Source organism: Pantherophis guttatus, chromosome 3 (genome assembly GCF_059756535.1).
Source record: "Pantherophis guttatus breed Tessera chromosome 3, ASM5975653v1, whole genome shotgun sequence".
NCBI lineage: Eukaryota > Metazoa > Chordata > Lepidosauria > Squamata > Colubridae > Pantherophis > Pantherophis guttatus.
The window spans coordinates 195,282,049-195,305,893 of NC_142065.1; the positions used below are offsets into that span (position 1 = coordinate 195,282,049).

At 38.9% G+C, this 23,845-nt stretch overlaps 1 protein-coding gene across 3 annotated transcripts in view; it reads right to left on the reverse strand.

The window, feature by feature from the left end:
• The window catches only part of CSMD3 (CUB and Sushi multiple domains 3), a 695,220-nt gene that overhangs the window by 504,665 nt on the left and 166,710 nt on the right, over window positions 1–23,845 (reverse strand). For all 3 annotated transcript variants that reach the window (XM_034422197.2, XM_034422198.2, XM_034422199.2), the window contains exon 3: window positions 7,581–7,693. In XM_034422197.2, coding sequence (XP_034278088.1) covers window positions 7,581–7,693 — 113 coding nt within the window. The remainder of the gene's footprint in view (window positions 1–7,580; window positions 7,694–23,845) is intronic.

The window sequence follows — 23,845 nt, forward strand, 5'->3', positions numbered from 1 at the left end:
ATGAACTATTATATATAATATACAGATTGCTAGTGTTGTGCCATGCTCTTATTGTATTTCTGGTATCATGCTGAGTAACCCCAGTACCTTTAAATTATGTAAGGAAATTGGAAAATAGAGTTAATCCCTAGGATACTAGATTTGGTTTCTCCTAACATGGTATTTTGTGCCAATCATTTTGTCAGATCTGCCTCAGCTTGAACCTCTAAGTAAGAATGATCCTTAATTCCATTTGTTGAGAAAGGTATAGTTGACTAGAAGTCAAGTGAATTACAGTAGTGCATAGCCAGAACTGAAGATCATGTGCCAATATCTCCAAATCTAACATTTTCCTCCCTTATTTGCCTCCCATCACTGCCACACACACACCCATGTCCAATCAAATTCAAACATGATGTTTTTAGAACAGTCGTTTCAAGCATAGGTTTGGTATGCAGCTGCATTCCAGTCCCAACCAGTTGACCTTGAAGCCCAACTCGGAGAATTACAGTGAACTTTTGTTTCCCTTGAAGCATCCTCTCCTCCCATCCAGCCCCCTGGATTTCACGGCAGCTAATACTGAATGGTTGTGAAGCACAAGCGTGAGATGGAAGTTGACACATTTTAAATTATTGAGTCTCCAGTGACAATTGTATAAGTGTGCCCAAACGCCCCTTCTCTTATCTTTGTTGTATAGAAACTCAACTATACACCCAGAATAGATCCTATTAATCTATGCTCACTATTCCATTACTCCAAAATTCTCAGTGAATCATTAAAAATAAACAAAACAAGCAAGCAAACAAACAAACAAAAACAGAAAATCTGCAGCCATCCTTGTGCAGGTATTATAGCATTTTTTTCTCTGCTTACTTTGTTAAGATTATTTGATAAGACTACTTTGAGTTATGGTTTACAAAATTGTCTATGGCTGTGGACAACTTCAAGTCAGATTTGACTCCTGGTGACTGCCTGGACTAGTCCCTGCCATTTCCTTGACAACAATTCAGAAGTGGCTTGCCATTGCCTACTTCCTAGGGCTGAGGGAGAGTGACTGGTTCAAAGTCACTCAGCTGCCTTTGTGCCTAAGGCAGGACTGGACTTCACATACTCTGGGTGTTTACCATGATGTTTTACCACTACACCAAACTGGTCCTATTAAAATACACACACACATAGCCATGTTAGGGAATGGCTATTGCCTAACTGGTTGGGTTGGCAATATATATAAACCATCAATGCACATTTGCAGTCAAAATGTAATGTATAGCTTTAAAACTGTAATGCTGTATTACATCATACTGTATTCTGATTGGCTAGCTCTGTAGCAAAGGTACTTAAGAGGAAGCTTGAATCATGGCTTATTTTTCTTATTACATTATTATTGCTTCCTCTGCTCCTCTCTGCCTGTTCTCTCTGCATGATCACTGATTGATCATTGCTACTTGTTGTTTTCTACTGTTTTACTAATTGTTTTACTGCTGTACTTGTTCCTGTTTGCAACTCCAAAAAGAACAGTTTTATTGCATATGACTACAACAACTGGTAAGAAGACTTTGTTCTTGGAATATCCCTGGATTAACAAATTAACTATCTTTATCTGTGTATGACCTGGATTGTTTATTGGACTTTGCTTTGCTTTTTCCTAAAAGTAAAAGAATATCACAACTCAGTGTGTCTGTGTATTGACAGTGCTTATTCACAATCACTCTCAGCCGTTTCTCATGTGCACAACCTTGCTACTCAAGGGTTACTCTGCGCATATTCCTTAACACACATACACACTTTTTATTTTATTTTGTGGAACTTGTAAATTGTTGTAAACTGTTTTAATTTTTTAAAACTATTATCCAGCTTTCCAAGTTATTGGAAAGCTAATTTTGTGCATTGGTTTTAACAACTTTTCTTACTGAAGATGGCACTGGATTCTATGTTTCACTGCTGCACATCCCCTATTTAAGCAAACGTGGGTGTGTCATCACATTTCTATGTTAAAACAACAATAATGAAAACAGACCAGTTTTGTTTCAAAATATCACTGAGCAATGTAGAACAATGAACTGCAAAAAATCTTCCTGCAATTTTCAGCTATTAGCTGGCAATCCTAATTATCTATCTAATTAATATTCCATTCTGTGAAGATTAATGAAGTGAATATTGGAACCTCCAGAGCACTATCAGATAATTTTGTCCTGCGTGGTAATGATTCTAAAGTTCATATTAATCTTGTCCTACAGACTTAGCCAGTTCTCAATGCTTGGTTTGACTGCAAATCAAGGGGCATTCTTGCTAAAATCTTATTGTGGTTAAGAAACTGAATTGAATGCTTGCCTGGCATGTTAAATTTAGTGAGTTAACCTTTTCCAAAACATCTGGACATTAGGGACCCTAGGAAATTGCACAGATCAGAGTTCTTTCCCCCTGAATTTAGAAATGTCTAGTACTTAATGTTTTTCAAGTAGATGTAATTTATAGTATTACCACTACTTTTAGGAGACCAATCTCTAAAGTTTTGATCTCCATGACTAGGATCGTCTGTCTGTCTGTCTGTCTGTTTGTCTGTCTGTCTATTGAATTTATTTGCAGTCCACCTCATAACGAAATTACTCCAGGTGGTTTACAGCATTAAAACATTAAAATCCTAACAAATACATAACTATAAAACAACAAAAATTCCCAATCAAAATAAAATTATAGTTAAAAGATGGGGAGGGAACAGGATGAGTAGAAGACAAATGGGATTGCCTCTCAATTTATCAACCACATGCAGTGTGATGCTCCCCTATTGGGTCCCAAGCCATCTGGGAGAACCAGGTTTTCAGGCTTCTGTGGAATGTCAGAAGGTGGTAGCCAATCTCACGTCAGGGGATAAGCTGTTTCAAAGGGCAGAAGCTACAGCAGAGAACACCTTTGTCCTGGACCCCGCCAGCCAGATTTCCTTAATCAACAGGGCCCAGAGCATGCCTCCTGTGCCAGTGTGGATGAGGCAATCCAGTCCTTGTAGATGAGATGATTCCTCAAGTAACCTGGAACCATGTCACTCAGGGCTTTAAAGGTAATAACCAATAGCTTGAATTGCATCCAGTAGCAGACTGGCACACAGTGCAGCATATGGACCAGTGGTGTAGTATTGACCATCCTAAGGACCCAAAGAACTGCCCGTGCTGCCACACTCTGTGCTAGTTGAAGCTTCCAAATGCTCTTCAACTGCACTAGTCCAGTTGTGACATGATACATTTTGGACGAGACCTCTTTCATTTTGGGCTTCAATGTCTAAGTGCCTTTCTTTAATAACTTTAATAACTCAGTGAAATGAAGAAGATATAGAGAGTCAATGAAGAGACCACAAGATAGAAGATCTGTATCTTTTGCTTGAGTCTCAAGAGGATTCAAATTCATTTGGACAAAAAAAAAATGGATGGAATCAGCCCAGCTGGAAAATAATGGCATTTAAGCAAGTAATTAAAGATTAATAGCCATGCTCTGACCTCAATTCTCATTTGACCAGCTTCAAATCTCAGAATTGTATTAGATATACATTTTGGGGCTTGGAACACTGCTCTAATGAATTTGGTTTGTACAATTTCCATCTGTGTGTAATTTGGATATGGGCCTAGCTGGGAGCAGCTGAGCCAGAGGTTTTGGCTGAGAATAATTTGAAAGCTGTAGAGATAATTTCTCCTCTTTTTCTATGGAGAATCCTAAAATGGCTGAAAAACTTTTTTTTGAGCTTGTGCTACCATATTCATGATGCTTTCCCTGACCCTGAATCTTAGAAGACAACGCCTAAATATTCAAAGCCCCTCACCTACTCAATTTCCAGTCCTTCTATTAACCAGAAAAGCTTCCTTTTTATAAGTGAAGATCATTATTTATTCTTAACTTCATCATATTTTCTCCAAAAGCTCAATGTGGAATTCATCCCATTTTCATTTTACAGTCACTGTGCATTGCTGGCTGGAAAAAATAAATTGGATTCCTCTCATCCAAGCAACATGGCAGCCTTCTTGGTTCTCTGAATCAAGCCTAATGCTTCTCTGGTTATATCTTGAAGGAATTCTTTTGCAAGAGATAAATAAGAGGAAATGGAGCCCGTCCCAGGACCAAAGCAACAGAAAACGAGAAATGGAATGTTATTGGTGTTCTCTGAGCTTGGTTGCTTTCTTGCAGACATTTGCCATATTTTTCCATCTATTGTTCTGCCCCAGTTACAGACCCCAAAGAACGCAGCACACACAAAGTCCGTTCAAACCTTAATTTACTGAATAAACCAGTCTTTTACTGAATAAATCAGTCTTTTACAACAACGGCTGTTAATTAATTGCATTAACAGTCGCCAAGAATTCAAAGAATAATAACTTACTATGGTTGGCAGAATGCCGAGAAGCAATTTGCAGGAAGCTGATAAGATAAGCAAGACAAGACACGAAGGTATGTGAACTAAGTTGTTCCCTGCAAATTGCTTCAGTCGGCGTTCCTCCTTAAATAGGCTAAGGGAGTGGTCAATTATTCCCAAGCCTTACTCTTGAGGAAACCTCCTCCCGAGGAGCCACTCCTGCCTTTTGGCAGCTCTGCGCGTCCGTGCATTGAGAAGAGGCTCCTCCTCTTCGTCCTCTTCACTTAAGGGAGCTTCTGGAGGTTCTGAAGGCCCTGGCTGAATCCCCACCTCTGGCACCACATCTTCTCCAGCCTCCTCATTGTCCGACTTGAGTGCCAGCTGCACAGGCTGCTGGCGCAGCACCACACCAACCTCTTCACTGTCTGAATCAGCTACTAGCTGCACAGGCCGCATACAGGCCACAACACTTATAAGATGCCCCCATATATAAGACGCCCCCAAGTTTCATGTAGTTTCTTGTAGTAAGCACACTATAAGCCATCGCTATGAAGAAGCCATCTTGTTAGAGTGAGTAATACAACAAGAACAGGAAATGCATCACAGGAACAATAGAGATGAAACCTAGAGTGGCAATGTGATACAGGAAACAACTACAATAAGAGATGAATGATAGAGCTGCATATAAGATAGACTCACAGGGATCCTCAAACCTGGCAGCTTTAAGACTTGTGGACTTCAACTCCCTGGGAGTTGAAATCCACAAGTCTTAAAGCTGTCAAGTTTGAAGACCTCTGAGATAGAGGCTCATCTGACATTTGTGGCCTTCTCCTTGGCCTGTTGTGTATAAGATGCACCTCAATTTTCAAGTAAATGTTTTTAAGAAAAAGTAGCATCTATACATGGAAAAATACGGTATTATCCAAACTAGGTAACATCATCAGCACTAGCACTGATGATGTTTCTTAGTTCAGAGATCCCTCATTTTAACCCTGAGCTACAATATTCTCCCTTCAATGGAATATTCATTAGCTTATTTTAAGCTATATATCAATTTCCTTTATTGGTCATGCTTGGTTAGGAAAAGAAAGGAAGAAAAACTCACTCTGGCTTGTTGTTGCCACCCTGATAGAACTCTCATGCGCTGTCACAATAAAAGGATGCCAAAACTGGAAGCTGGCATGGAAAATGGCCCAATTTACATTGATTTCTCTAGAGTATAATTATCTCTTAAGTATCTCTCTGTAATTTAATCAAATATTAGTGGATCCTGAAACACCAGTGATGAAAAAAATGCACAAAGCCTTGTTCCGTAACACTCAAATAGGGTCAAGTACAATCCTGAACTCAAAGATAATCAGAGAGATGGAAGGAAACCAAAGGTAATAAAACAGCATTTTTCATTGAAAAGAGTGACAACGTAGAACTTGCAAGGAAATAAATGAACCAAAAACACATTCAAAGGAACGAGAAAGCTCCATAGCCCATCACAATTTCAACCATTGAGATTGATACAACTTCAGATATTTTCTACTATTTTGTTTTTTACTTATTGTTGAGTTCAAGTGAAGCAAACAGTGATTGACATGAGCTGAAATGCTCATTTCATTAGAGTGGGGAAAAAAATAATTCCATCCTAAAATAATCTAACCTGCACTATAGGTTCATCTGAGAGGCTCAGGTCACTGTGAAGGAAGTAGAACATAGAACATCATTAGACTTGGAAGGGACCTTGGAGGTCTTCTAGTCATACTCCCTGCACAAGCAGGAGACCCTATACCCGTGATGGTGAACCTATGGCACACGTGCCACAGGTGACATGCATAGCCATATCAGTGAGCACATGAGCTCAGCACTAGCGCGTATGTGTCTGCCAGCCAGCTGATTTTCGGGCCTTCTGGGCCCACCAGAAGTAGGGAAACAGGCTGTTTCCTGCCTCCGGAGAGCCTTGGGGGATGGTGGGTAAGGCCTGTTTTTCTCTCTCCCCAGGCTCCAGAGCCTTTCTAGGAGTCTGGGGAGGACAAAAATGGCCTTACCCACCCCCACCCTCCATGGCCCTGCAGAGACCAGAAACAGCCCATTTGCCAACTTCTGGTGGGGAAGGTTGTTTTCACCCTCCCCAGGTTCCTAGAAAGGCTCTGGAGCCTGGAGAGAGAGAAAAATGGGTCCACTGGGCCATTGCATGGCAGGAGTGAGGGAAGTGGGGGGGGTCATGTGTGCATGTGTGGGGGCGGGGTGCATAGAATTATGGGTGTGGGCATGCACATGAATGACCTACCCACACTCCCCACACTCCTGGCATGCAATGGCAAAAAGGTTAGCCATCACTGCCCTGTACTATTTCAGACAAATGACTGTCTGGTCTCTTCTTAAAAGCCTCCAGTGATGGCACACCACACCTTTTGAAGGCAAACTGTTCCACTGGTTGATTGTTCTAACTGTCAGGAAATTTCTCCTTAGTTCTAGATTGGTTCTTTCCTTAGTTAGTTTCCATTTGTTGCTTCTTTTCTAACCTTCTGATACTTTGGAAAATAAGTTGAGTCCCTCTTCTTTGTGGCAGCCTCTCAAATATTGGAACACTGTTATTATGTCACTAGACTAGACTAGACTAGACCTTCTTTTCCTTCTTTTCACCATACTAGACATACCCAACCATTCTTCATATGTTTTAGCCTCCAGCCCCCTAATCAACTTCATTGCTCTTCTTTGCACTCTTTCCATAGTGTCAATGTGTTTTAAATATTTTTTTTTAATTATACAGCATATGTATATCAACCTGTGAGAAACAATGGTCTTTCTTTAGTATTTTTTACAACAGTGTTGCATTCCTTGCATTAGTTTCATTGATTTTCACCCTTGGTTGCCTCTAATTGCTGTAAATCAGGTTGATCAAACAGCAGAACACGATTATCCCATTCACAGTACGATCTCTGTGTGTCTCATATAAGGAAGATGAAGAAACATAAGCACCAAGGGCTAGACTAATGTGGAGGTAATTAAAAAGAAAAAGGAAAACAGCTGGCTATCACATAGACACATCTAAGTAGTAATACATAGAATTAATATGCTCTTATTGTAGGATCTCAGACTGTGCAACATCAGTTGTATGATTGTAATATAAATTGTTGCCTTTGTTTTCCTTTATTATAGTTTGCCCTCCTTTGTCCACCCTTATGGTTCATAAGTACTGAGTTGTTTTCCAAAATTGAATGTTGACATAAGCTATTGCAGTTCTAACATGCATATTTATAATATATTACTTTACCTTCATAATATACTTTAAATCCATGAGCACTCACTGCAAAGTCACTGGTTAATCGTAATGAAAATACAGATTTTGTGGAGGTCACAGGTGGAGGAAGATGAAATCCTGTTAACCTGAAAGCAAACAAACAAACAAACCCTGATTATTATTATTTTTCACTCAGATAAAGTAAGCTGGACTGGCTGAAATAATTTTGAGGTTATTTTCTGTCATGTTGCTTAAGGAATGGCATGCTCTCTTCAAAACCCATTAAGATCAATGCATAAGATGAAACTCCACAATACCTTAGGGCACAATTAAGTGATTTCCACCAAAAGCTGGAATTTATCTTAAAGAGTCAGAGCAGTCAAATGACTTGGGTTAAAAATTAATTTTAGCCAATAACTAACATAAATAATTTGCACTCAGGATTTATTTGATATCATTCCGGACTTAGCCTGAAGGAGATCTTATGAAACCAAAATATATATCCCTTACAAACCCTGGTTGAATAGGATCTAACAGCTGTATTCTCCTCGTACTACATATTTGAAACCTATAAGATAATTGTGCTACAGGTTTTAGTCTCAAATACTTTGAATCCCCCTAGCATAGAATTATCTTTTTTCATGCAGAAAATCTTTAAGATGGCAGTTACAGTTTTTGTTTTAATTTATCTTTTTGAGACTGAATTTGAGTATTCTAAATTGCTATATCATGGAAAAATAATTTCAAGTTTTTAATAAAATAAAAAAATAAAAATTCAGAGTAAAAAGCTCCATTGACTTTGCCATTGAATCCCACTTCTTCATTTTGCAATGAATGAAAAGGTACTGAAGCTGAAGCTCAAATACTTTGGTCACCTAATGAGAAGAGAGGACTCTTTGGAAAAGACCCTGATGTTGGGAAAGATTGAAGGCAAAAGGAGAATGGCATGGAAGAGAATGAGAGGGTCAGATAGTGTCATCAACTCAATGATAAGCAAACTCCAGGAGAGTGGAGGACAGGGGGTCCATGGGGTTGCAAAGAGTTTAACAATACTTAGCGACTGAGGCTTCCGGTGGCAACGTTGTGGCAATGCAGAGGAAAGAGGACGGTTTCCGTCCTTTAACTCTGATTTTTTCACAATTGGGGACCCTTCGGGGTGAGGAGAGCCTGGAGAGCCATGCAAAATTAAGGGGAAGCTGGGGGGGTAGCGAGGTGATAGGCGATCACCCACTGCAATGAAAGGAAACCGCTTAAACCTGGCATGAAAGCATCTGCTATTGCGAGATGGCAGACCCGAGGCCATGACTAGTCATAGACAATTCGGAAGTAACAATATATTTAACAGACTGTCATTGAAGTGAGTAAAAATACTCCAAATCTGTAATAGAAGAGAAGAGCCTAAAGAAAGAGTAAGTCCGTGATTTTTGGTGAAAGAAGGAAGCTCAATTTGTGAGGGAATCCTCAAAGCAAGTGGCAACCCAGAGGGAAGAGCTGTGAGTCAGCAAATTAAAATAACTAAAGATTAAGAGAAGGGAGACAAAGAACTTTGTGGCAAGAGCTTTAGTAGGAGAGGAGTAGCAAGAAAGTGGCTGGGAGAGGATTGGAATCTGTAATTTGAAACCCAGAATGAAGAAAGAGTGAAAATACTTAGTGACTGAACAGCAACAAAAATCCCTTGAAGGTAGAACCTATCCTAGAATTAGAATATTTTAGAGGCAGGATATCTGACTATTTTAGGGTTCACTAAACCTAATTTGAAAAAAACAAAAGATGAAATATTCATATGTTAATTGTGCCTGAACCAGAGGTGGTATTCAGCCGGTTCAGACCAGTTCGGGTGAACCAGTGGGTGGGCTTGCCCACCTGCCCCGGCTCTAATCGTGGGTGGGCTTGCCCACCTGCCCCGGCTCTATGCTGTCCTATTTAAGCACGTTTTTGAGGCTGGGTGCATGTGCAGAAGGTGCGCGTGCGAGCAAAGCGCATGTACAGAACTCTGGGCACATGCGCGGAAAGCATGCGTGTACATGAAGCGAGTGTGCATGTGTGCATGCAGTGAATCAGTGGTAACAAAATGTGAAACCCACCGCTGTCCAGAACTAATATTTATTTTAATCTATTTTTTTTGTTTTTATCTGAAAGGTAAAGTATTTAGAGAAGACTTTTGCTTTTGTTTTGATATATACAGCATCGAAAAGGAGGCATAATATCAGGCCACACCCAAAAACACTTAGTGAAATCAAATTGAGTCCAATTCTTTACTTGTTTTATACCTAATGGAGATAGAATCTTGCTAATCTAAATCTATAGTGTTCTAATCCTACTACCATGTTTTCCCGAAAATAAGACCCTGTCTTATATTTTTTTGAACCCTGAAATAAGTGCTTGGCCTTATTGCCATGCGCTCAAAAGTCTGATTAGGTTTATTATCAGGAGATGTCTTATTTTGGGGGAAACAGGGTAGTTAGACCCTGAGAGATTCTAGGGTGTAGCTACTCTGAACCTCTTCCTTCTCCCCCCATCCATTTTGGGAATGTGTAGTCTATTAATCTGGACTTTTCTCTGGAATATACTGCCACCTCCCTGGGAAACTGTGGTGCTGCCAAGATCCCCTTTTCTAGGTACACATTCCATCACACATCGTCAGTATATCCAGCACATCAAATCTGCATTTCCAAAGTTTTTTTTTTTTTTTTATGTAGTACTCATTTCTTTTCAGATTGTTCTGTGAAGAATATACATTATAAGCAAGGGTCTTTCTTCTTATTAACTCCACTCTTCTTACTTGTATATGGATAAAATGTACAAGTAAATGAACAATAGCATCAAATAAATAATGACACATGCTAGGTATGCATGTTGCAATTTATCAGGGAAAAACATATTTGTGAAATTTTGTTGTGCTTTCCCAAGTGCATTTGAAATAGAGGACAGGAAACAGTGGCTACAAGGAAAGCCATCTTGTATTCTGAAAAATATATGACCGTACTACTTCCTATGTCATAAAATTATTCCAGATGATTTGCTTCATGAGTTAAATGCAATAAAAGTTAGATTTCCATCTGTTCTGCATTGTCTTCAATACCCCTGACTTGTTTTTAATTTTAGCACTGACTGACGAACAGGTTCATGCAGAGCAATGATCATTCTTTGCAACAGCTTCTATTCACACTGGATATAATGGAAATTAAGTAGGCATAATTCAAAATTAAAAGGGAAAGAAATGCTGATATTTGGCAATCAGAGACAGTTTTCTCTGTGCTAATCAGCAATGCCACATTAAAGTATATTGTATTTTTGAGCTACATTTTTAAATTAAAAATGGTTATTTATCTTTCAGGCCTAGACCTTCAGATGATTATTTTTAAATTCAGAGGCATTCCCTAAACTTTACCTTATATCAGTATGGTACAATAATTCTCTTCCTAGGACTGGAGACCAAGATTCAAGTTCACAGAAACTCACTTAATAACTTTGAGCCAGTGGTGAAATCCAATTTTTTTTTTACTACCGGTTCTGTGGGCGTGGCTTGGTGGGCATGGTGTGGCTTGGTGGGCATGGCAGGGGAAGGTTACTGTGAAATTTCCATTCCCACCTCACTCCAGGGGAAGGATACTGCAAAATCCTCATTCCCTCCCCACTCCAGGGGAAGGATATTATAAACTCTCCATTCCCACCCCACTCTGGGACCAACTAGAGGTGGTATTTGCTGGTTCTCCATACTACTAAAAATTTCCACTATCGGTTCTCCGAACTGCTCAAAATTTTTGCTACCGGTTCTCCAGAACCTGCTGGATTTCACCCCTGCTTTGAGCTAGTTCTTCAGCCAAATTTATTTTATAGGGTTACTGCGGGAGGGGTAATCCCATGTAAGTAGAATAGGACTTTAACAGAATAACAGAGTTGGAAGGGACCTTGGAGTCTTCTAGTCCAATCCCCTGTTCAAGGAGGAGATTCTACACCATTTCAGACAGATGGCTGCCAATCTCTTCTTAAAAGCCTCCAGTGATGGAATACTTATAACTTCTGGAGGCAAACCATTCTACTAATTAATTGTTTTTGTTTCCAGAAAATTTCTCCTTAGTTCAGGAAATGGCCTGAATTTTTCTTCTTGCCCTGCCCTCAGGTGCTTTGGAGAACATGTTGACCCCCCCTTCTTTGTAGAAGCCCCTCAAATACTGTATCTGGAACACTACTATCATGTCACTCCTAGTCCTTTTTTCAACCTTCAACCTTTCTTCAGAGGTGGGTTTCAGCAGCTTCTGACCAGTTCTGGAGACCCGGTAGCGGAAATTTTGAGTAGTTCGGCAAACTGGTAAATATCACCTCTGACTGGCCCCACCCCCATCTATTCTGAGCTTCCCGAGTCCCAGCTGATTGGGAGGAAATGGAGATTTTTCAGTAACTTTCCCCTGGAGTGGAAAGGAATGGAGATTTTACAGTATCCTTCCCCTGCCATGGCCATACCCATAGAACCGGTAGTAAAAAATTTCATATGTTTCAGCCTCCAGTTCCTTAATCGTCTTTCAGTTATGGTTCAGTTATATTTCACTTAGTGACCAGTGTAAAAAACAAAAAGAAATAGAGCAAAGTATATAGATACATCTAGCCAAATTAATAACTATTTTTCTAAAATAAAATAAAAATACGGGGAAGGGGTAATTTTAGCATAGTAATGAGCATATCTTCTGAGTATTTGGATTACTTGTATTCTGTTTGATGACTACCAACTGACTACCAACTGGCTGAAGAATTTTAGGAGTTGAAATCCATACATCATAAAGTTGCCAAGTTTAAGAAACACCAATAAAGTCCGCCTATGTTACTCTGAGTTGGACAACATAATTAAAATAAATAAATCAAAGTAACACCACTTCTGACAATGCATTATGTAGATTTGTATCATTTGAAATGTTAGATCATCTTTCAAAAGCAGTTTAAGGTAACAATAGCTACTTAGATGTATATACCAGTTCATAGTGCTTTATATGACTCATCTTGGTGGTTTACAATATCAGCATATTGCCCCGAACAATCTAGATCCTCATTTTACCAATTTCAGAAGGATGGAAGACTAAGTTAATCTTAAATCAGGATGTCAGCTTTGGAAGCCATATTAGGCCGGAAGCTTCCATGCTGCCACCTTCTCATGTGTGGGAAAGTAGGACGGGGTTGTTGGTAGACATAACAGCATTCTTCCTGTCGGTCAAGGTTAGGGTGAGCCAGCATCTGGAGAAGGAGTGGTCCAGTAGTGGATTGCCCCCGGTTCCCACCGGTTCTATAGAACCGGTAGTAAAACCAGTGAGAGGCCCCGCCCACTGACCCTGACGTCATGAAAATGCTTCTGCGCATGCGCAGAAGCTTCTGCGCTTGCGTGTGGTCCCATTGTGAACCGGTAGTAAAGGTAAGTAGAACCCACCCCTGGAGTGGTTGGAGTGCTGAGTCGAGATGGGACGGACGTTGATTGGAGCATGTGATCAACTGAGGAGTGAGGAGATGGTTTAGGGGGTTTAATTTACTGAGGGAAAACCCGGACCTTTCAGATTCGGGTTTTCCCAGATGTGCCAGTTTACCTATTCTAGTAAAGAGAACTTTGGAAAATGCTTGCTTCTGTGTCTTTACTCGGAGTGGGGGTGTTCTGGAATGCTGACACAGGATCAATCTCCAGGCTGTGGGCAGGGTTTGCCTGCAATACTGCAGTTTAATCATTGTTCCACCATGTAGAACATAATACAGTAATATATTTTAGAGATGGTATTTTGCATATTAGCTAGAGTAAGGTAATTGAACTTTGGAGTTTACTATTTAAGACTATGCAGGATATTATATAGTTCAGTGGTTCTCAAGTTTTCTTCACCATAGACCCCTTTAAATACCTTTTGTGGCCATGGACCCACAAGATCTAATTCACAATTTAAATCATAACATTTCTTCAAGCCTTCATTGACCCCTTGAGGACATTGCAGCTGCCAGACAAACAGGGGTGAACCGGTAGCAGAAATTTTGAGTAGTTCAGAGAACTGGCAAATACCACCTCTGGCTGGCCCCAGAGTGGGGTGGGAATGGAGATTTTGCAATATCCTTCCCTTGCCATGCCCACCAAGCCATGCCCACCAAGCCACACCACGCTCACCAAGTCACACCCACAAAACCGGTAGCAAAAATAATTTGGATTTCACCACTGCCGCCAAGATATCCATGGACCACAGGTTGAGAACCACTTGTATAATTTGAATGAGTCAATGTTCTATTTTTAATTGTTGAATTGCCTTAATTGGGGTAATTTTGCTATTTTAGATTTTCTTCCTGATTTTATCCTTCCCCCATGAGTTTCTTTCTATGTAAGTATATTCAGATGCTACCAAGAGAAAAAAGTGTGTTCAAATTCACTACTTTCAATACTTCATCCATATGGGAAAATACTCTACATTAACACAATTTTTATAGGCTTACAAAGCTTTAAAACAATAAAATAAAGTTCTGCACTTGAAGAAAACTATCCAGCATGTATGGCAAATAAATCCATGAACAGTAGTGTATATAGTTTGGAGGGAGATTATTATTTTGAATGAGCTTTTTAGATGGATGTGCATTTATAGAACAACTTAACAATTTTCATTCTGAAATGGTACAACAGCTATCAGCCACATGGTGTCCTCTAGATATGTGTAAATCTGAGGACCTGAGAAATCTGGAATGTATCACTAATTAGGGTATGGCTGAGACTGAGCCTAGCACCTCATGAACTTTTTTTGTTCTTTGTAAATACAAAATCAATATTAGTTTGGATTCTCACATTCATTAACCTTTCCAAAAATTCTTCTCCTCCCCCAGAAATCATAAACTTTTTTTCAAGAGCCAAATACTACCATGATAGATATGCTAAATATAAAGTTTGGCAACAGAAGCTTTATTCATTCTGAGAGCTTCACTACTGTTTTCTGCTCATCTAAATTTGCTAGAGTCACTATCTAAAGGGTAATTGGAACAGCATGAAATACTGAACTGGCCTGGTGAACATCAAAAAGAAGAGAAATGGGAACCATCAGAAATGCTTCATAAGTTCTCTGCATGTTCCGTCATATTCGAGCATGACAAAGAGCTGGCGCTAAAAAAGCTAATCTTTTTTGCTCAGAAACTTCCAGTTTTGTGAAGAGCTCTAAGATAAAATGGGTTAAAAGTTTTGATATAACATACAGATGAACCAATGGGCAGATATGTGGTTAAAGAGGTGAAATTTAGATTGTGTAATGACCTTAAAGACAATTTTTTAAGAAAACGATGAATCGTTGTGATATCTGAGAAATTATGCAGAATGTACAAAGGTACTTCAAATGCATGTTGCAAATGTGAACAATATGAAGGGACATTTTATCATGCATGGTGGACATGTAAAAAAAAAATAATCATTTTTAAATTCAAATACATACTTTGATGCAGAAGATTTTAAAGATCAATATTCAGTGGAAGCCAGAACTTTTGCTTTTAGGATTAACGAACGAACAGGAAAAAAAGCCACTGAAGATTATTTCAGCATATGAAATATATTACAGCAAGATTATTATATGCACAGAGATAGATTTGACACTACTCTATGCAAGAATGGTTGGTGAAATTGACATATCTTGCTTATATACAGTTCGTCTGCGAACTATCCTTAAACATCACACTTCATTTCTTACTATGTTACAGAGCCCCCAACTACGACATTGCACATGTGAACAAGTTAACTACACTACTAACATGGGCAGCCTCTTGCCCATACCCTCTCATCTTTCTGGGTGACCTCAACCTACCTCTTATTAATTGGACATTAACAAATGTACAAGTGAACCCATCCATACAACCCTATACAATGCTGTTACTAATCTAGGTCTAGATCAACTAGTAACTAACAATACTAGACTCAACAACTGCCTCAACCTCATCTTCTGCAACAGCTTAAACTCAATTTATGGACTACAAATAAAAGAACCCTTTTCCAACAGTGACCACAGCATGATAGACTTTTGTCTCAATATACGCCCTTACAAAAATCACCATAATAATGGGATACCCAACTACAACTTCAAAAAAGCCACCTATGATCTCTCATAGACACCGACCTCTCATCTCTTGATTGGCAAATTCTATTCTCTAATTGTAACACTGCCGAAGACCATTATAATATTTTCTTGCTCAAAGTCAATAGAGTTATTAAACTATACGTACCATTAATAACCACCAAAACCAAGAAAAACAAATTTACCCATATCAATAAGAAAGCTCCAATTCAAAAAAAAAAAAAAATCCCTTTGGCATAAAAACAAAACTGGTTATGTAGCTAACTTTAAAAGCTGCTACAAAAATATATGCCACCAAATAAAGACTGAATGCACCAATTACCACATCAAACAAGAAGAAAACCTTCTGCGCACGAAATCCAATTGCGCCTTCTATAATTTTGTAAACAACAAACTTAAAGACTCAAGATCCATCCCACCCCTAAAAGGACCTAACTTTAATGGTAAAGAATGCAATGATGAAATAGTTAAAGCAAACCTCTTTAACACATTCTTCGGCTCAGTCTTTGTTAACAGCAATGGCTCATGCCCAACATTCCCTAGTCGTACTACTAATGACTACAATGATCTAACACAAATAAATTTCACAGAAGATAATGTTGAAAAGGCACCATGTAGACTGAAACCATCTCTATCTATTGGACCTGATGGATTATGTGCATACTTCTTAAAAAAGCTTTCCACTGCTATAGCAGAACCCCTAAGCATAATCTTTGAAAAATCTTTCAGGACCAGTTCCCTACCCAGCCTATAGTCATTAGCCACGGTCATCCCTATCTTCAAAAAGGGAGACCCCAGCCTAGTCAAAATTTACAGGCCAATCTCTTTATGCTGTGTCACCTGCAAAGTCATGGAATCAATCATCAACCAATCCATTACCCTCCACCTAGAAACAAACAACCTACTCTCTAATAAACATTTTGGTTTCAGAAAAAAAATTATCCTGTAATCTACAACGTCTACACTGCAAAAATATATGGACTATAAATCTTGATTAGGGCAAAGTAATAGATGCAATTTACATAGACTTCTATAAAGCCTTTGATTCAGTGGTACATGACAAACTACTTCAAAAACTAAAATCCTACGGCATCTCCTGACCCCTCCATAATTGGATAACTGTGTTTCTGTCAAACAGACAACAAGTAGTCAAAATAGGGAGTGCCCTATCAAATCCTGCACCTGTTAATAGCGGTGTCCCCCAAGGCAGCATTCTAGGACCAACACTCTTCATACTATACATAAATGACCTTTGTGATCATATTATAAATAACTGTGTTCTCTTCGCGAATGATGTTAAACTATTTAATACTACCAACAAGGCTGCTACTCTTCAAAAAGACCTTGACTTTGTACCAGAATGGTCAAAAAATTGGCAACTCCAAATCTCAACCAACAAATGCTCTGTCTTAGCAAAAAGAATCAGAACACGAAATACAAGCTAAGTGGACATGACCTTGTAGATGACCCTCACTCTGTCAAGGACCTTGGAGTACTCATATCAAATGATCTAAGTGCCAAAGCCCACTGTAACAACATCGCCAAAAAGGCATTACAGATTAGTTAGTTTGTAAACCTAATCTTGTGTAGCTTCTTCTCTGGTAATATTACATTACTAACCAGAGCATACAAAACATTTGCTAGACCAATTCTTGAATACAGCTCATCTGTCTGGAACCTGCACTGCATATTGAACATTAATACAATTGAGCGTGTCCAGAAATATTTCACAAGAAGAGTCCTCCACTCCTCTGCTCATAACAAAATACCTATGCCACCAGACTTGAAATTCTGGGTTTAGAAAATTTAGAACTATGCCGCCTTTGGTATGACCTAAGCATAGCTCATGAAATTATCTGCTACAATGTCCTACCTGTCAATGACTACTTCAGCTTCAACCACAACAATACACGAGCACACAATAGATACAAACTTAAAGTGAACCACTCCAAACTCGATTAGAGAAAATATGACTTCAGTAATAGAGTTGTTAATGCCTGGAATGCACTACCAGGCTCTGTGGTCTCATCCCAAAACCCTAAAAACTTTAACTTAAAACTGTCTACTGTTGACCTCACCCCATTCCTAAGAGGTCTGTAAGGGGCGTGCATAAGAGCACCAGCGTGCCTACATGTCCTAATGTTCCCTTTAATTGTATTCATTTGATGTATTCAGTTCATGCTTATACTTATATATATTATCTAATATGCACTTGACTAAATAAATAGATAGATAGATAGATAGATAGATAGATAGATAGATAGATAGATAGATAGATAGCCATGGTGGCACAGTGGTTAGAGTCCAGTACTGTAGGCTACTTGCTGATCACTGTCTGACAGGAGTTTGGCAGATCGAATCTCACCAGGCTCAAGGTTGACTCAGCCTTCCATCCTTCCGAGGTCAGAAAAATGAGGACTTAGATTGTTGGGGGCAATATGCTGACTGTATAAACTGCTTAGAGAGGGCTGTAAAGCACTATGAAGTGGTATAAAAGTCTAAGTGCTATTGCTATATACTAGGTATAAATTAATTTCTTTGATTGGAGAAAATACATTATCTACATTTTAAAAAGAGCTTATTATTTATGTCTTTGATGACTACACAAAATAGATTATAGAAAGGAAACAACTTTAGACAGAGAGTTTTAAATATAACTGCTATAACTGAAAAATACTGGAAGTTCCCTCTTTGTATCTGTTTTCTTTGTTTCTATTTTTCTTCCCTTTTTTTTCTTTTCTTGCGCTTTTTGCTTTCACTTTTTTTCTTCTTTACTTTATTAGTTTGGAATAGTTTCTAACTTCTTGTTTTAAAGTTTCAATAAAAATCATATTCAAAAATAAAAGCAACGTTAAATTTTGCACCTAGGGAGATTAAAAACACTGTCGTAAGAGACAATATAACTGTCACTCAAGATTATTTCTACTCAGCATTCTACAACATTGTTGCAAAATGTATATAAAAACAAGAAGAAATATGTCCACAATCAAAGCAAAAGGAAGTTAATTTATCTGTGCAAAATCTCAGAAGAATTTTTAAAAAAAATTAAATTAAAAAATCTGGCTTGTTTTGTTCTTTTTGTGTGTGCTATGAATAAGCTTCCATTGTAATGAAGATGTGTTGGAAGCAAGAATGGTTTGACAGGATAAAAAGATAGAGAGATCTAGTGAACAGTGTTAGTATAAACCAGATTTATTATACAGCTATACAAACCTTTCTTTTTTATCTCATGTCTTCCATTTCTTTGATGTAATTTTTATACCTGTTCTATGCTTTGTGTGAGTTACTTATCCTGAAAAAGGATAGTGTGATGAATATGTTTGTTTGTGTGTATGCTTTTTTCTGCTAAGTGGCACCTGAAAGGCATTCCACTGATTGAATTGAGAATTGAGATTTAAAAATTATTAACAGATGCCACTGCAATTCTATACAAATCTTTCAGTGAATCATCAAACGATTCCTGTAGGCTCTACAAAGGTTTCCTATAGCTTCTTGAAGATCATAAGCAGGGCTTTCACTTGGATGCTTTATTAATTCAATTGATCACAATGGTTAATAATACTGGCAGTTGTGGTGGATTGGATTTGTGAAGCCATTATAACTGAACGATGGCCAACATGTCTTGAGAGCTTGTAGGTTAAGTCCTTTAAGGTATACAACTAAATTGCTTAATTCAGTATGATCAGAAATAGACCTGTTATCAACCATTATAGATTGGGAATGAAGGTGCTGTCTGTGGCCGCAATTGGTACCATGTTTCTCCAAAAAGATGACCCACCTTGAAGAGAAGCCCTATCACATTTTTGAGCTCATGTGATCAAATTAAGTCCCATCCAGAAAATTAGCCCTAATTAAGACCCGCCACCCCAGGATGCAGGGGGTGGGACACAGGTAAAAAATAAGCTAGTATGGGGATGGGGGTGGAGCTGCCCTACTTATCATGCCTCGCACAACCCGACACCTGTCTTGCCTTCTACTGCGGCCGCTTCTTCTGCGGCCGCTTGTCACCATTTGCATGCATTGTCCTGCCCTCTGTTTTGCTTTTAGATGCCTGCTGGAAGGCATCTGCAGCCAATACCATCCGATCGATCCGGAGCCCTGTTTTCGGCTGCAAATGCCTTCCAGCAGGCATCTGAAGGCAAAACGGAGGCTGGGGCGATGCGTGCAAGTGGCAGCAAGCGGCCGCAGAAGTGAGCCAGCAGCGGGATCCTTCTGGGCAGGCTGTCGGTGCCACTACCGCAAGTTGAGTTAATAATTAGAACCCTCCAAAAAGAAGGCCTAGCCGGTGTTTTTGGAGGTCAATAGAAAATAAGACCCAACCTTCTTTTGGGAGAAACATGGTAGCAACTATCAATATGTAAAAGATCTGACTATCATTATATATATTCAACGGTGTACTGTGGTTATGTTACTCTTGGTGTGATGTAACAATTGGCAGGAGAGAAAATGCATTGCAAAATAAAGCTTTTTCTAAGGGATTGAGAAATATCAAAACACTTCTTGGGAAAAAATCTTCTGAGAGATGCTAACTTAAGGGTTAGCATATTTCTTGATTACAATTATTTTGTCAGGTGCAAATAACTAGATCTACATGTGAAGCATTCAATTAGTTGCTTAATAGTTCAAGCCTATACATAAAATTCTTCTTAGACTGACAGTTCGCACATGGGTTAGATTAGATAAAGGTCAAAGGCATTCAAAAGTGTCAGATTTTCTTCTGTTGTGGCAACATGGAAATTCTAGGCTAATTCCCCATTTGACTCCTTTCCTTGGCTCAGCCAGTTTCCTTCTAACATCTTTATATTTAATTATATCCTGCTTTTAGGGTATTAGTGGCACAGTGGTTAGAATGCAGTATTCCAGGCTGATTCTGCCTACAGTCTGCTGTTCGATCCTGATGGGCTTAGTGGCATACTGGTTACAATGTAGTATTTCAGGTTAACTCTGTCCACAGTCTGGTATTTGATTCTGATGGGCTCAAGGTTGACTCAGCCTTCCATGCTTCCGAGGTTTGTAAAATGATGGTCCAGATTATTAGGGGCAATTTGATGACATTGTAAGCTGCTCAGAAAATGCTGTAAAGCAGGCATAAAAGTCTAAGTGCTATTGCTATTAATTCTCCTAAAACATATTTCAAGCACCCTAAACAATGGTAAATAAAAATAAAAATAAACAAAGTTGAAAGACCAAAAACCTTCCCATGAGGTTCTTGGTGGCAATGGACAACAGAGGAATGCTGGTCCTGCAGTTATCTGAGCAGGTGGCTACTATTTGCTCAGAGTTTCGTCGTAGTTCATTAGATTATACTTGATCTGCAAAATTCCATGTTGACATAAATTTACATAATCCTAGTTACATTAAATTTGTATAAAGACTTCCTGTAGAGTTTTTAACAGAATGGCTCTTTTGCATGGGAGAACTGTACAATGTTTGGAAGAAGTTGAAGATAGGAACAACATTTTCTTCTTGTGAAAATATTGCCCGTTCATTAAATAGTTTAGTTCAAATCCCCTTCCTTGCCAACTTCCAGTACTAACCATCCTCTATCACTGTCTTTCAAATATTCCTTGATTGAAAACTCAGAATTGTTTTATTTGCCCTAGAATCCTGCTGGGCTGACTGATGAATGCATATTTTCTTTATGTTAATAAATGCACTCAAATGTTCCAGGCAGTTTCAAAGTGAAATTTAAGGAAACTTTTCTATTTTTTTTTTATTCCAAAATCTTCAAAAAAGCCGAACTGATAAATGGTTTTGCAGAGCCAATTATAAATGACTAAGCATTTACTGACATTTCATGTATCTATCCTTGCTAAAATCAAATAAACCAGCCAAAATTCTTCCTCATCAGTCTAATGCTGGGCAGTTCAGAAAATACATCTTAACATCAAGCGGAAATTTTATCTCTCAGTTGGAGCATTAACGCAGGGATGATTCTGTTATGTGATTTCTTCAGGTTTTCTGTTTTAGTCCTAAAAAAAAAAAAAATACCCCCCAGAAAAATTCATGTCTGTAGCAATCAAATGTTTTGACATCTGTCTGGCGATCTACAAAATACCATGTTTTCTCACCAGAACTTATTTTAAACCTTCTAGAATACTTAGGGGGAGCTAGATCAAATAATATAATCAGCACACCTGTTTACATAACATTTTCTGGGACAACATGACTGGTCAGAGAATATTTATTTTCCAAGAAAGAAGATAGGACTTGTTAGCCTCTAAATTAATTTCTCTTTTTCTTCTCCTCTTCCCACTCTCCCACAGATGGGCATAATTTTACAAAGCTGTGTACTATCACCTACCATTTTAATTGTTTGTAAAAAAAATACCTAAAAAGCATTCTTGTAAAAACATTTCCCTTCTCCTTTTAATTAAACAAAATACATTAAAAAATAATAAAGTTTTGCAAACACGAAGAAGGGTACCATAAACAACTTAGAATCCACAGATGCAACATGTCTATATGTATGTGATTTTATGGGATGCAAATATATAACATGTTTGACTACCTGATTTCCTAGGCAAAGGGGAGGTTATATTTTATCCTGTCCAATCAATTTTCCTCTTGCATTTTCTTTGCTGTGTAAGTATAAAAAGGAATGTAATATGGGGCTCAAGGTTCTCCTTTTTCATAGGGACATCCCACTTTATCAGAGTAACCTAATAAACTGTTTTTAAATGATCTTCTGACTCAGTAGCTTATTGGGAAGGTAAACCAAGGCAGAACCTAGAACCAGATTTGGCTATCACTATTCTTCAGTTGCATACTTCAAATGTTCAGCCTTCTTGGAACTCCGCACCCATTTCCACCACTCAGGTGACACTGATGACACAAATAAACCTCCAGGTGATCTTAAAGACACACTAAAAGAATACAAATGACCAGCTGTCTGCAAGGAGTATAAATCCTTCCATTCCCCACCATCCAGTCAGAGCTCAAGAAACTTCTTGGATGAGAAGCAAAACGTCTTCAAAGAAAAACCAGAGGGCCCAGTTGCCTCTTGAAAAAGCACCGTTGGGACAACCATGACCAGGATGACTGAGAATCTCCATAGACAATGGAAAAAAGTGACTTACATCAATCTTTGGGCTCATGATCACCTCAACCATCACAGAACCCCCATGATTACATGATGAAAATTCAGGCACTTGGCAACCTGCATGTGTTTACAATGGTTGCAGCATCTCAGGGTTATAGGATCACCATTTGCCACCTTCCTAGCTGGCTTCCAACCAGAAAAGTCAATGGAAGAAGTTGAATCCTCCTCATGATCATGTGATTCACTTTACTGCAGTGATCTGCTTAACAATCATGGCACAAAAGGTCATAAAATTGGGCACAATTCACTTAATAATTGTCTTGATTTGCAATGGAAATTCTGATAGGAAGTGTAGTTGTAAGTCAAGGCCTACTTGTAAGGTGGTATTTTCAATCAGACATAATGAAAGGCTACTATAATTGTTTCCCTTTCAATGTGTTTGTGGAAGAGGATCTAACCTTTTCACTAATGATAAACAGGACAACCTAATGTGTAATTACACAGCAGGTACTTTACACTAGATCTTTTGTCCTAAAATACAGTTAAAATAATAGCTAAATGTACAAATGTCTCAGGGAAGTGAAAGTTAGACTTTGAACAAGCAAGATCAGAACAGTATTGATGTTTTTGAACTCTTCGCTGTTGGAGAAGACTCCAGAGAATATAGTGCCATGTTGGCAAACCTATGGAATGCAGGCCGGAAGCGGCTCACAGAACCATTCCATGAGGGATGTGTGGCCTCGCTGGCTCCTCGTCTGCGTTCCTGTGCACACACATGTGCTGATCAGCTGGCCTACGCACATGCGGGATTGCCAAAACCTGGAAAGGCAGCGTTCTATCATGTGTGTGTGAGCCGGCACCCGAACTTCCGGGTTTATGTCATGTGCATGCGCAATGGCCAGTTGTTCGTCAGGTGTACATCCATGCCAGAAACCAGAAGTTTGGGTGCCTGCTCGCGCATGCATGATGGAACGCTGGTCTTCGGGTTTTTGTGCTCCCTCGCTCGCAAAGGCCAATGAGGCCATGTGGTCCAGGTGGGATGGTTTTGCATGCCATTTCTGGCATGCAGGCCAGTACGCGGTGACGTAAAAGGTTAACCATCATTGATATAGTGGATAGCCAAGAAAACAAACTAATGGATCATTGAATAAATCAACCTAGACTTCTTACTCAAGACACAATGACCAAGTTCAAAT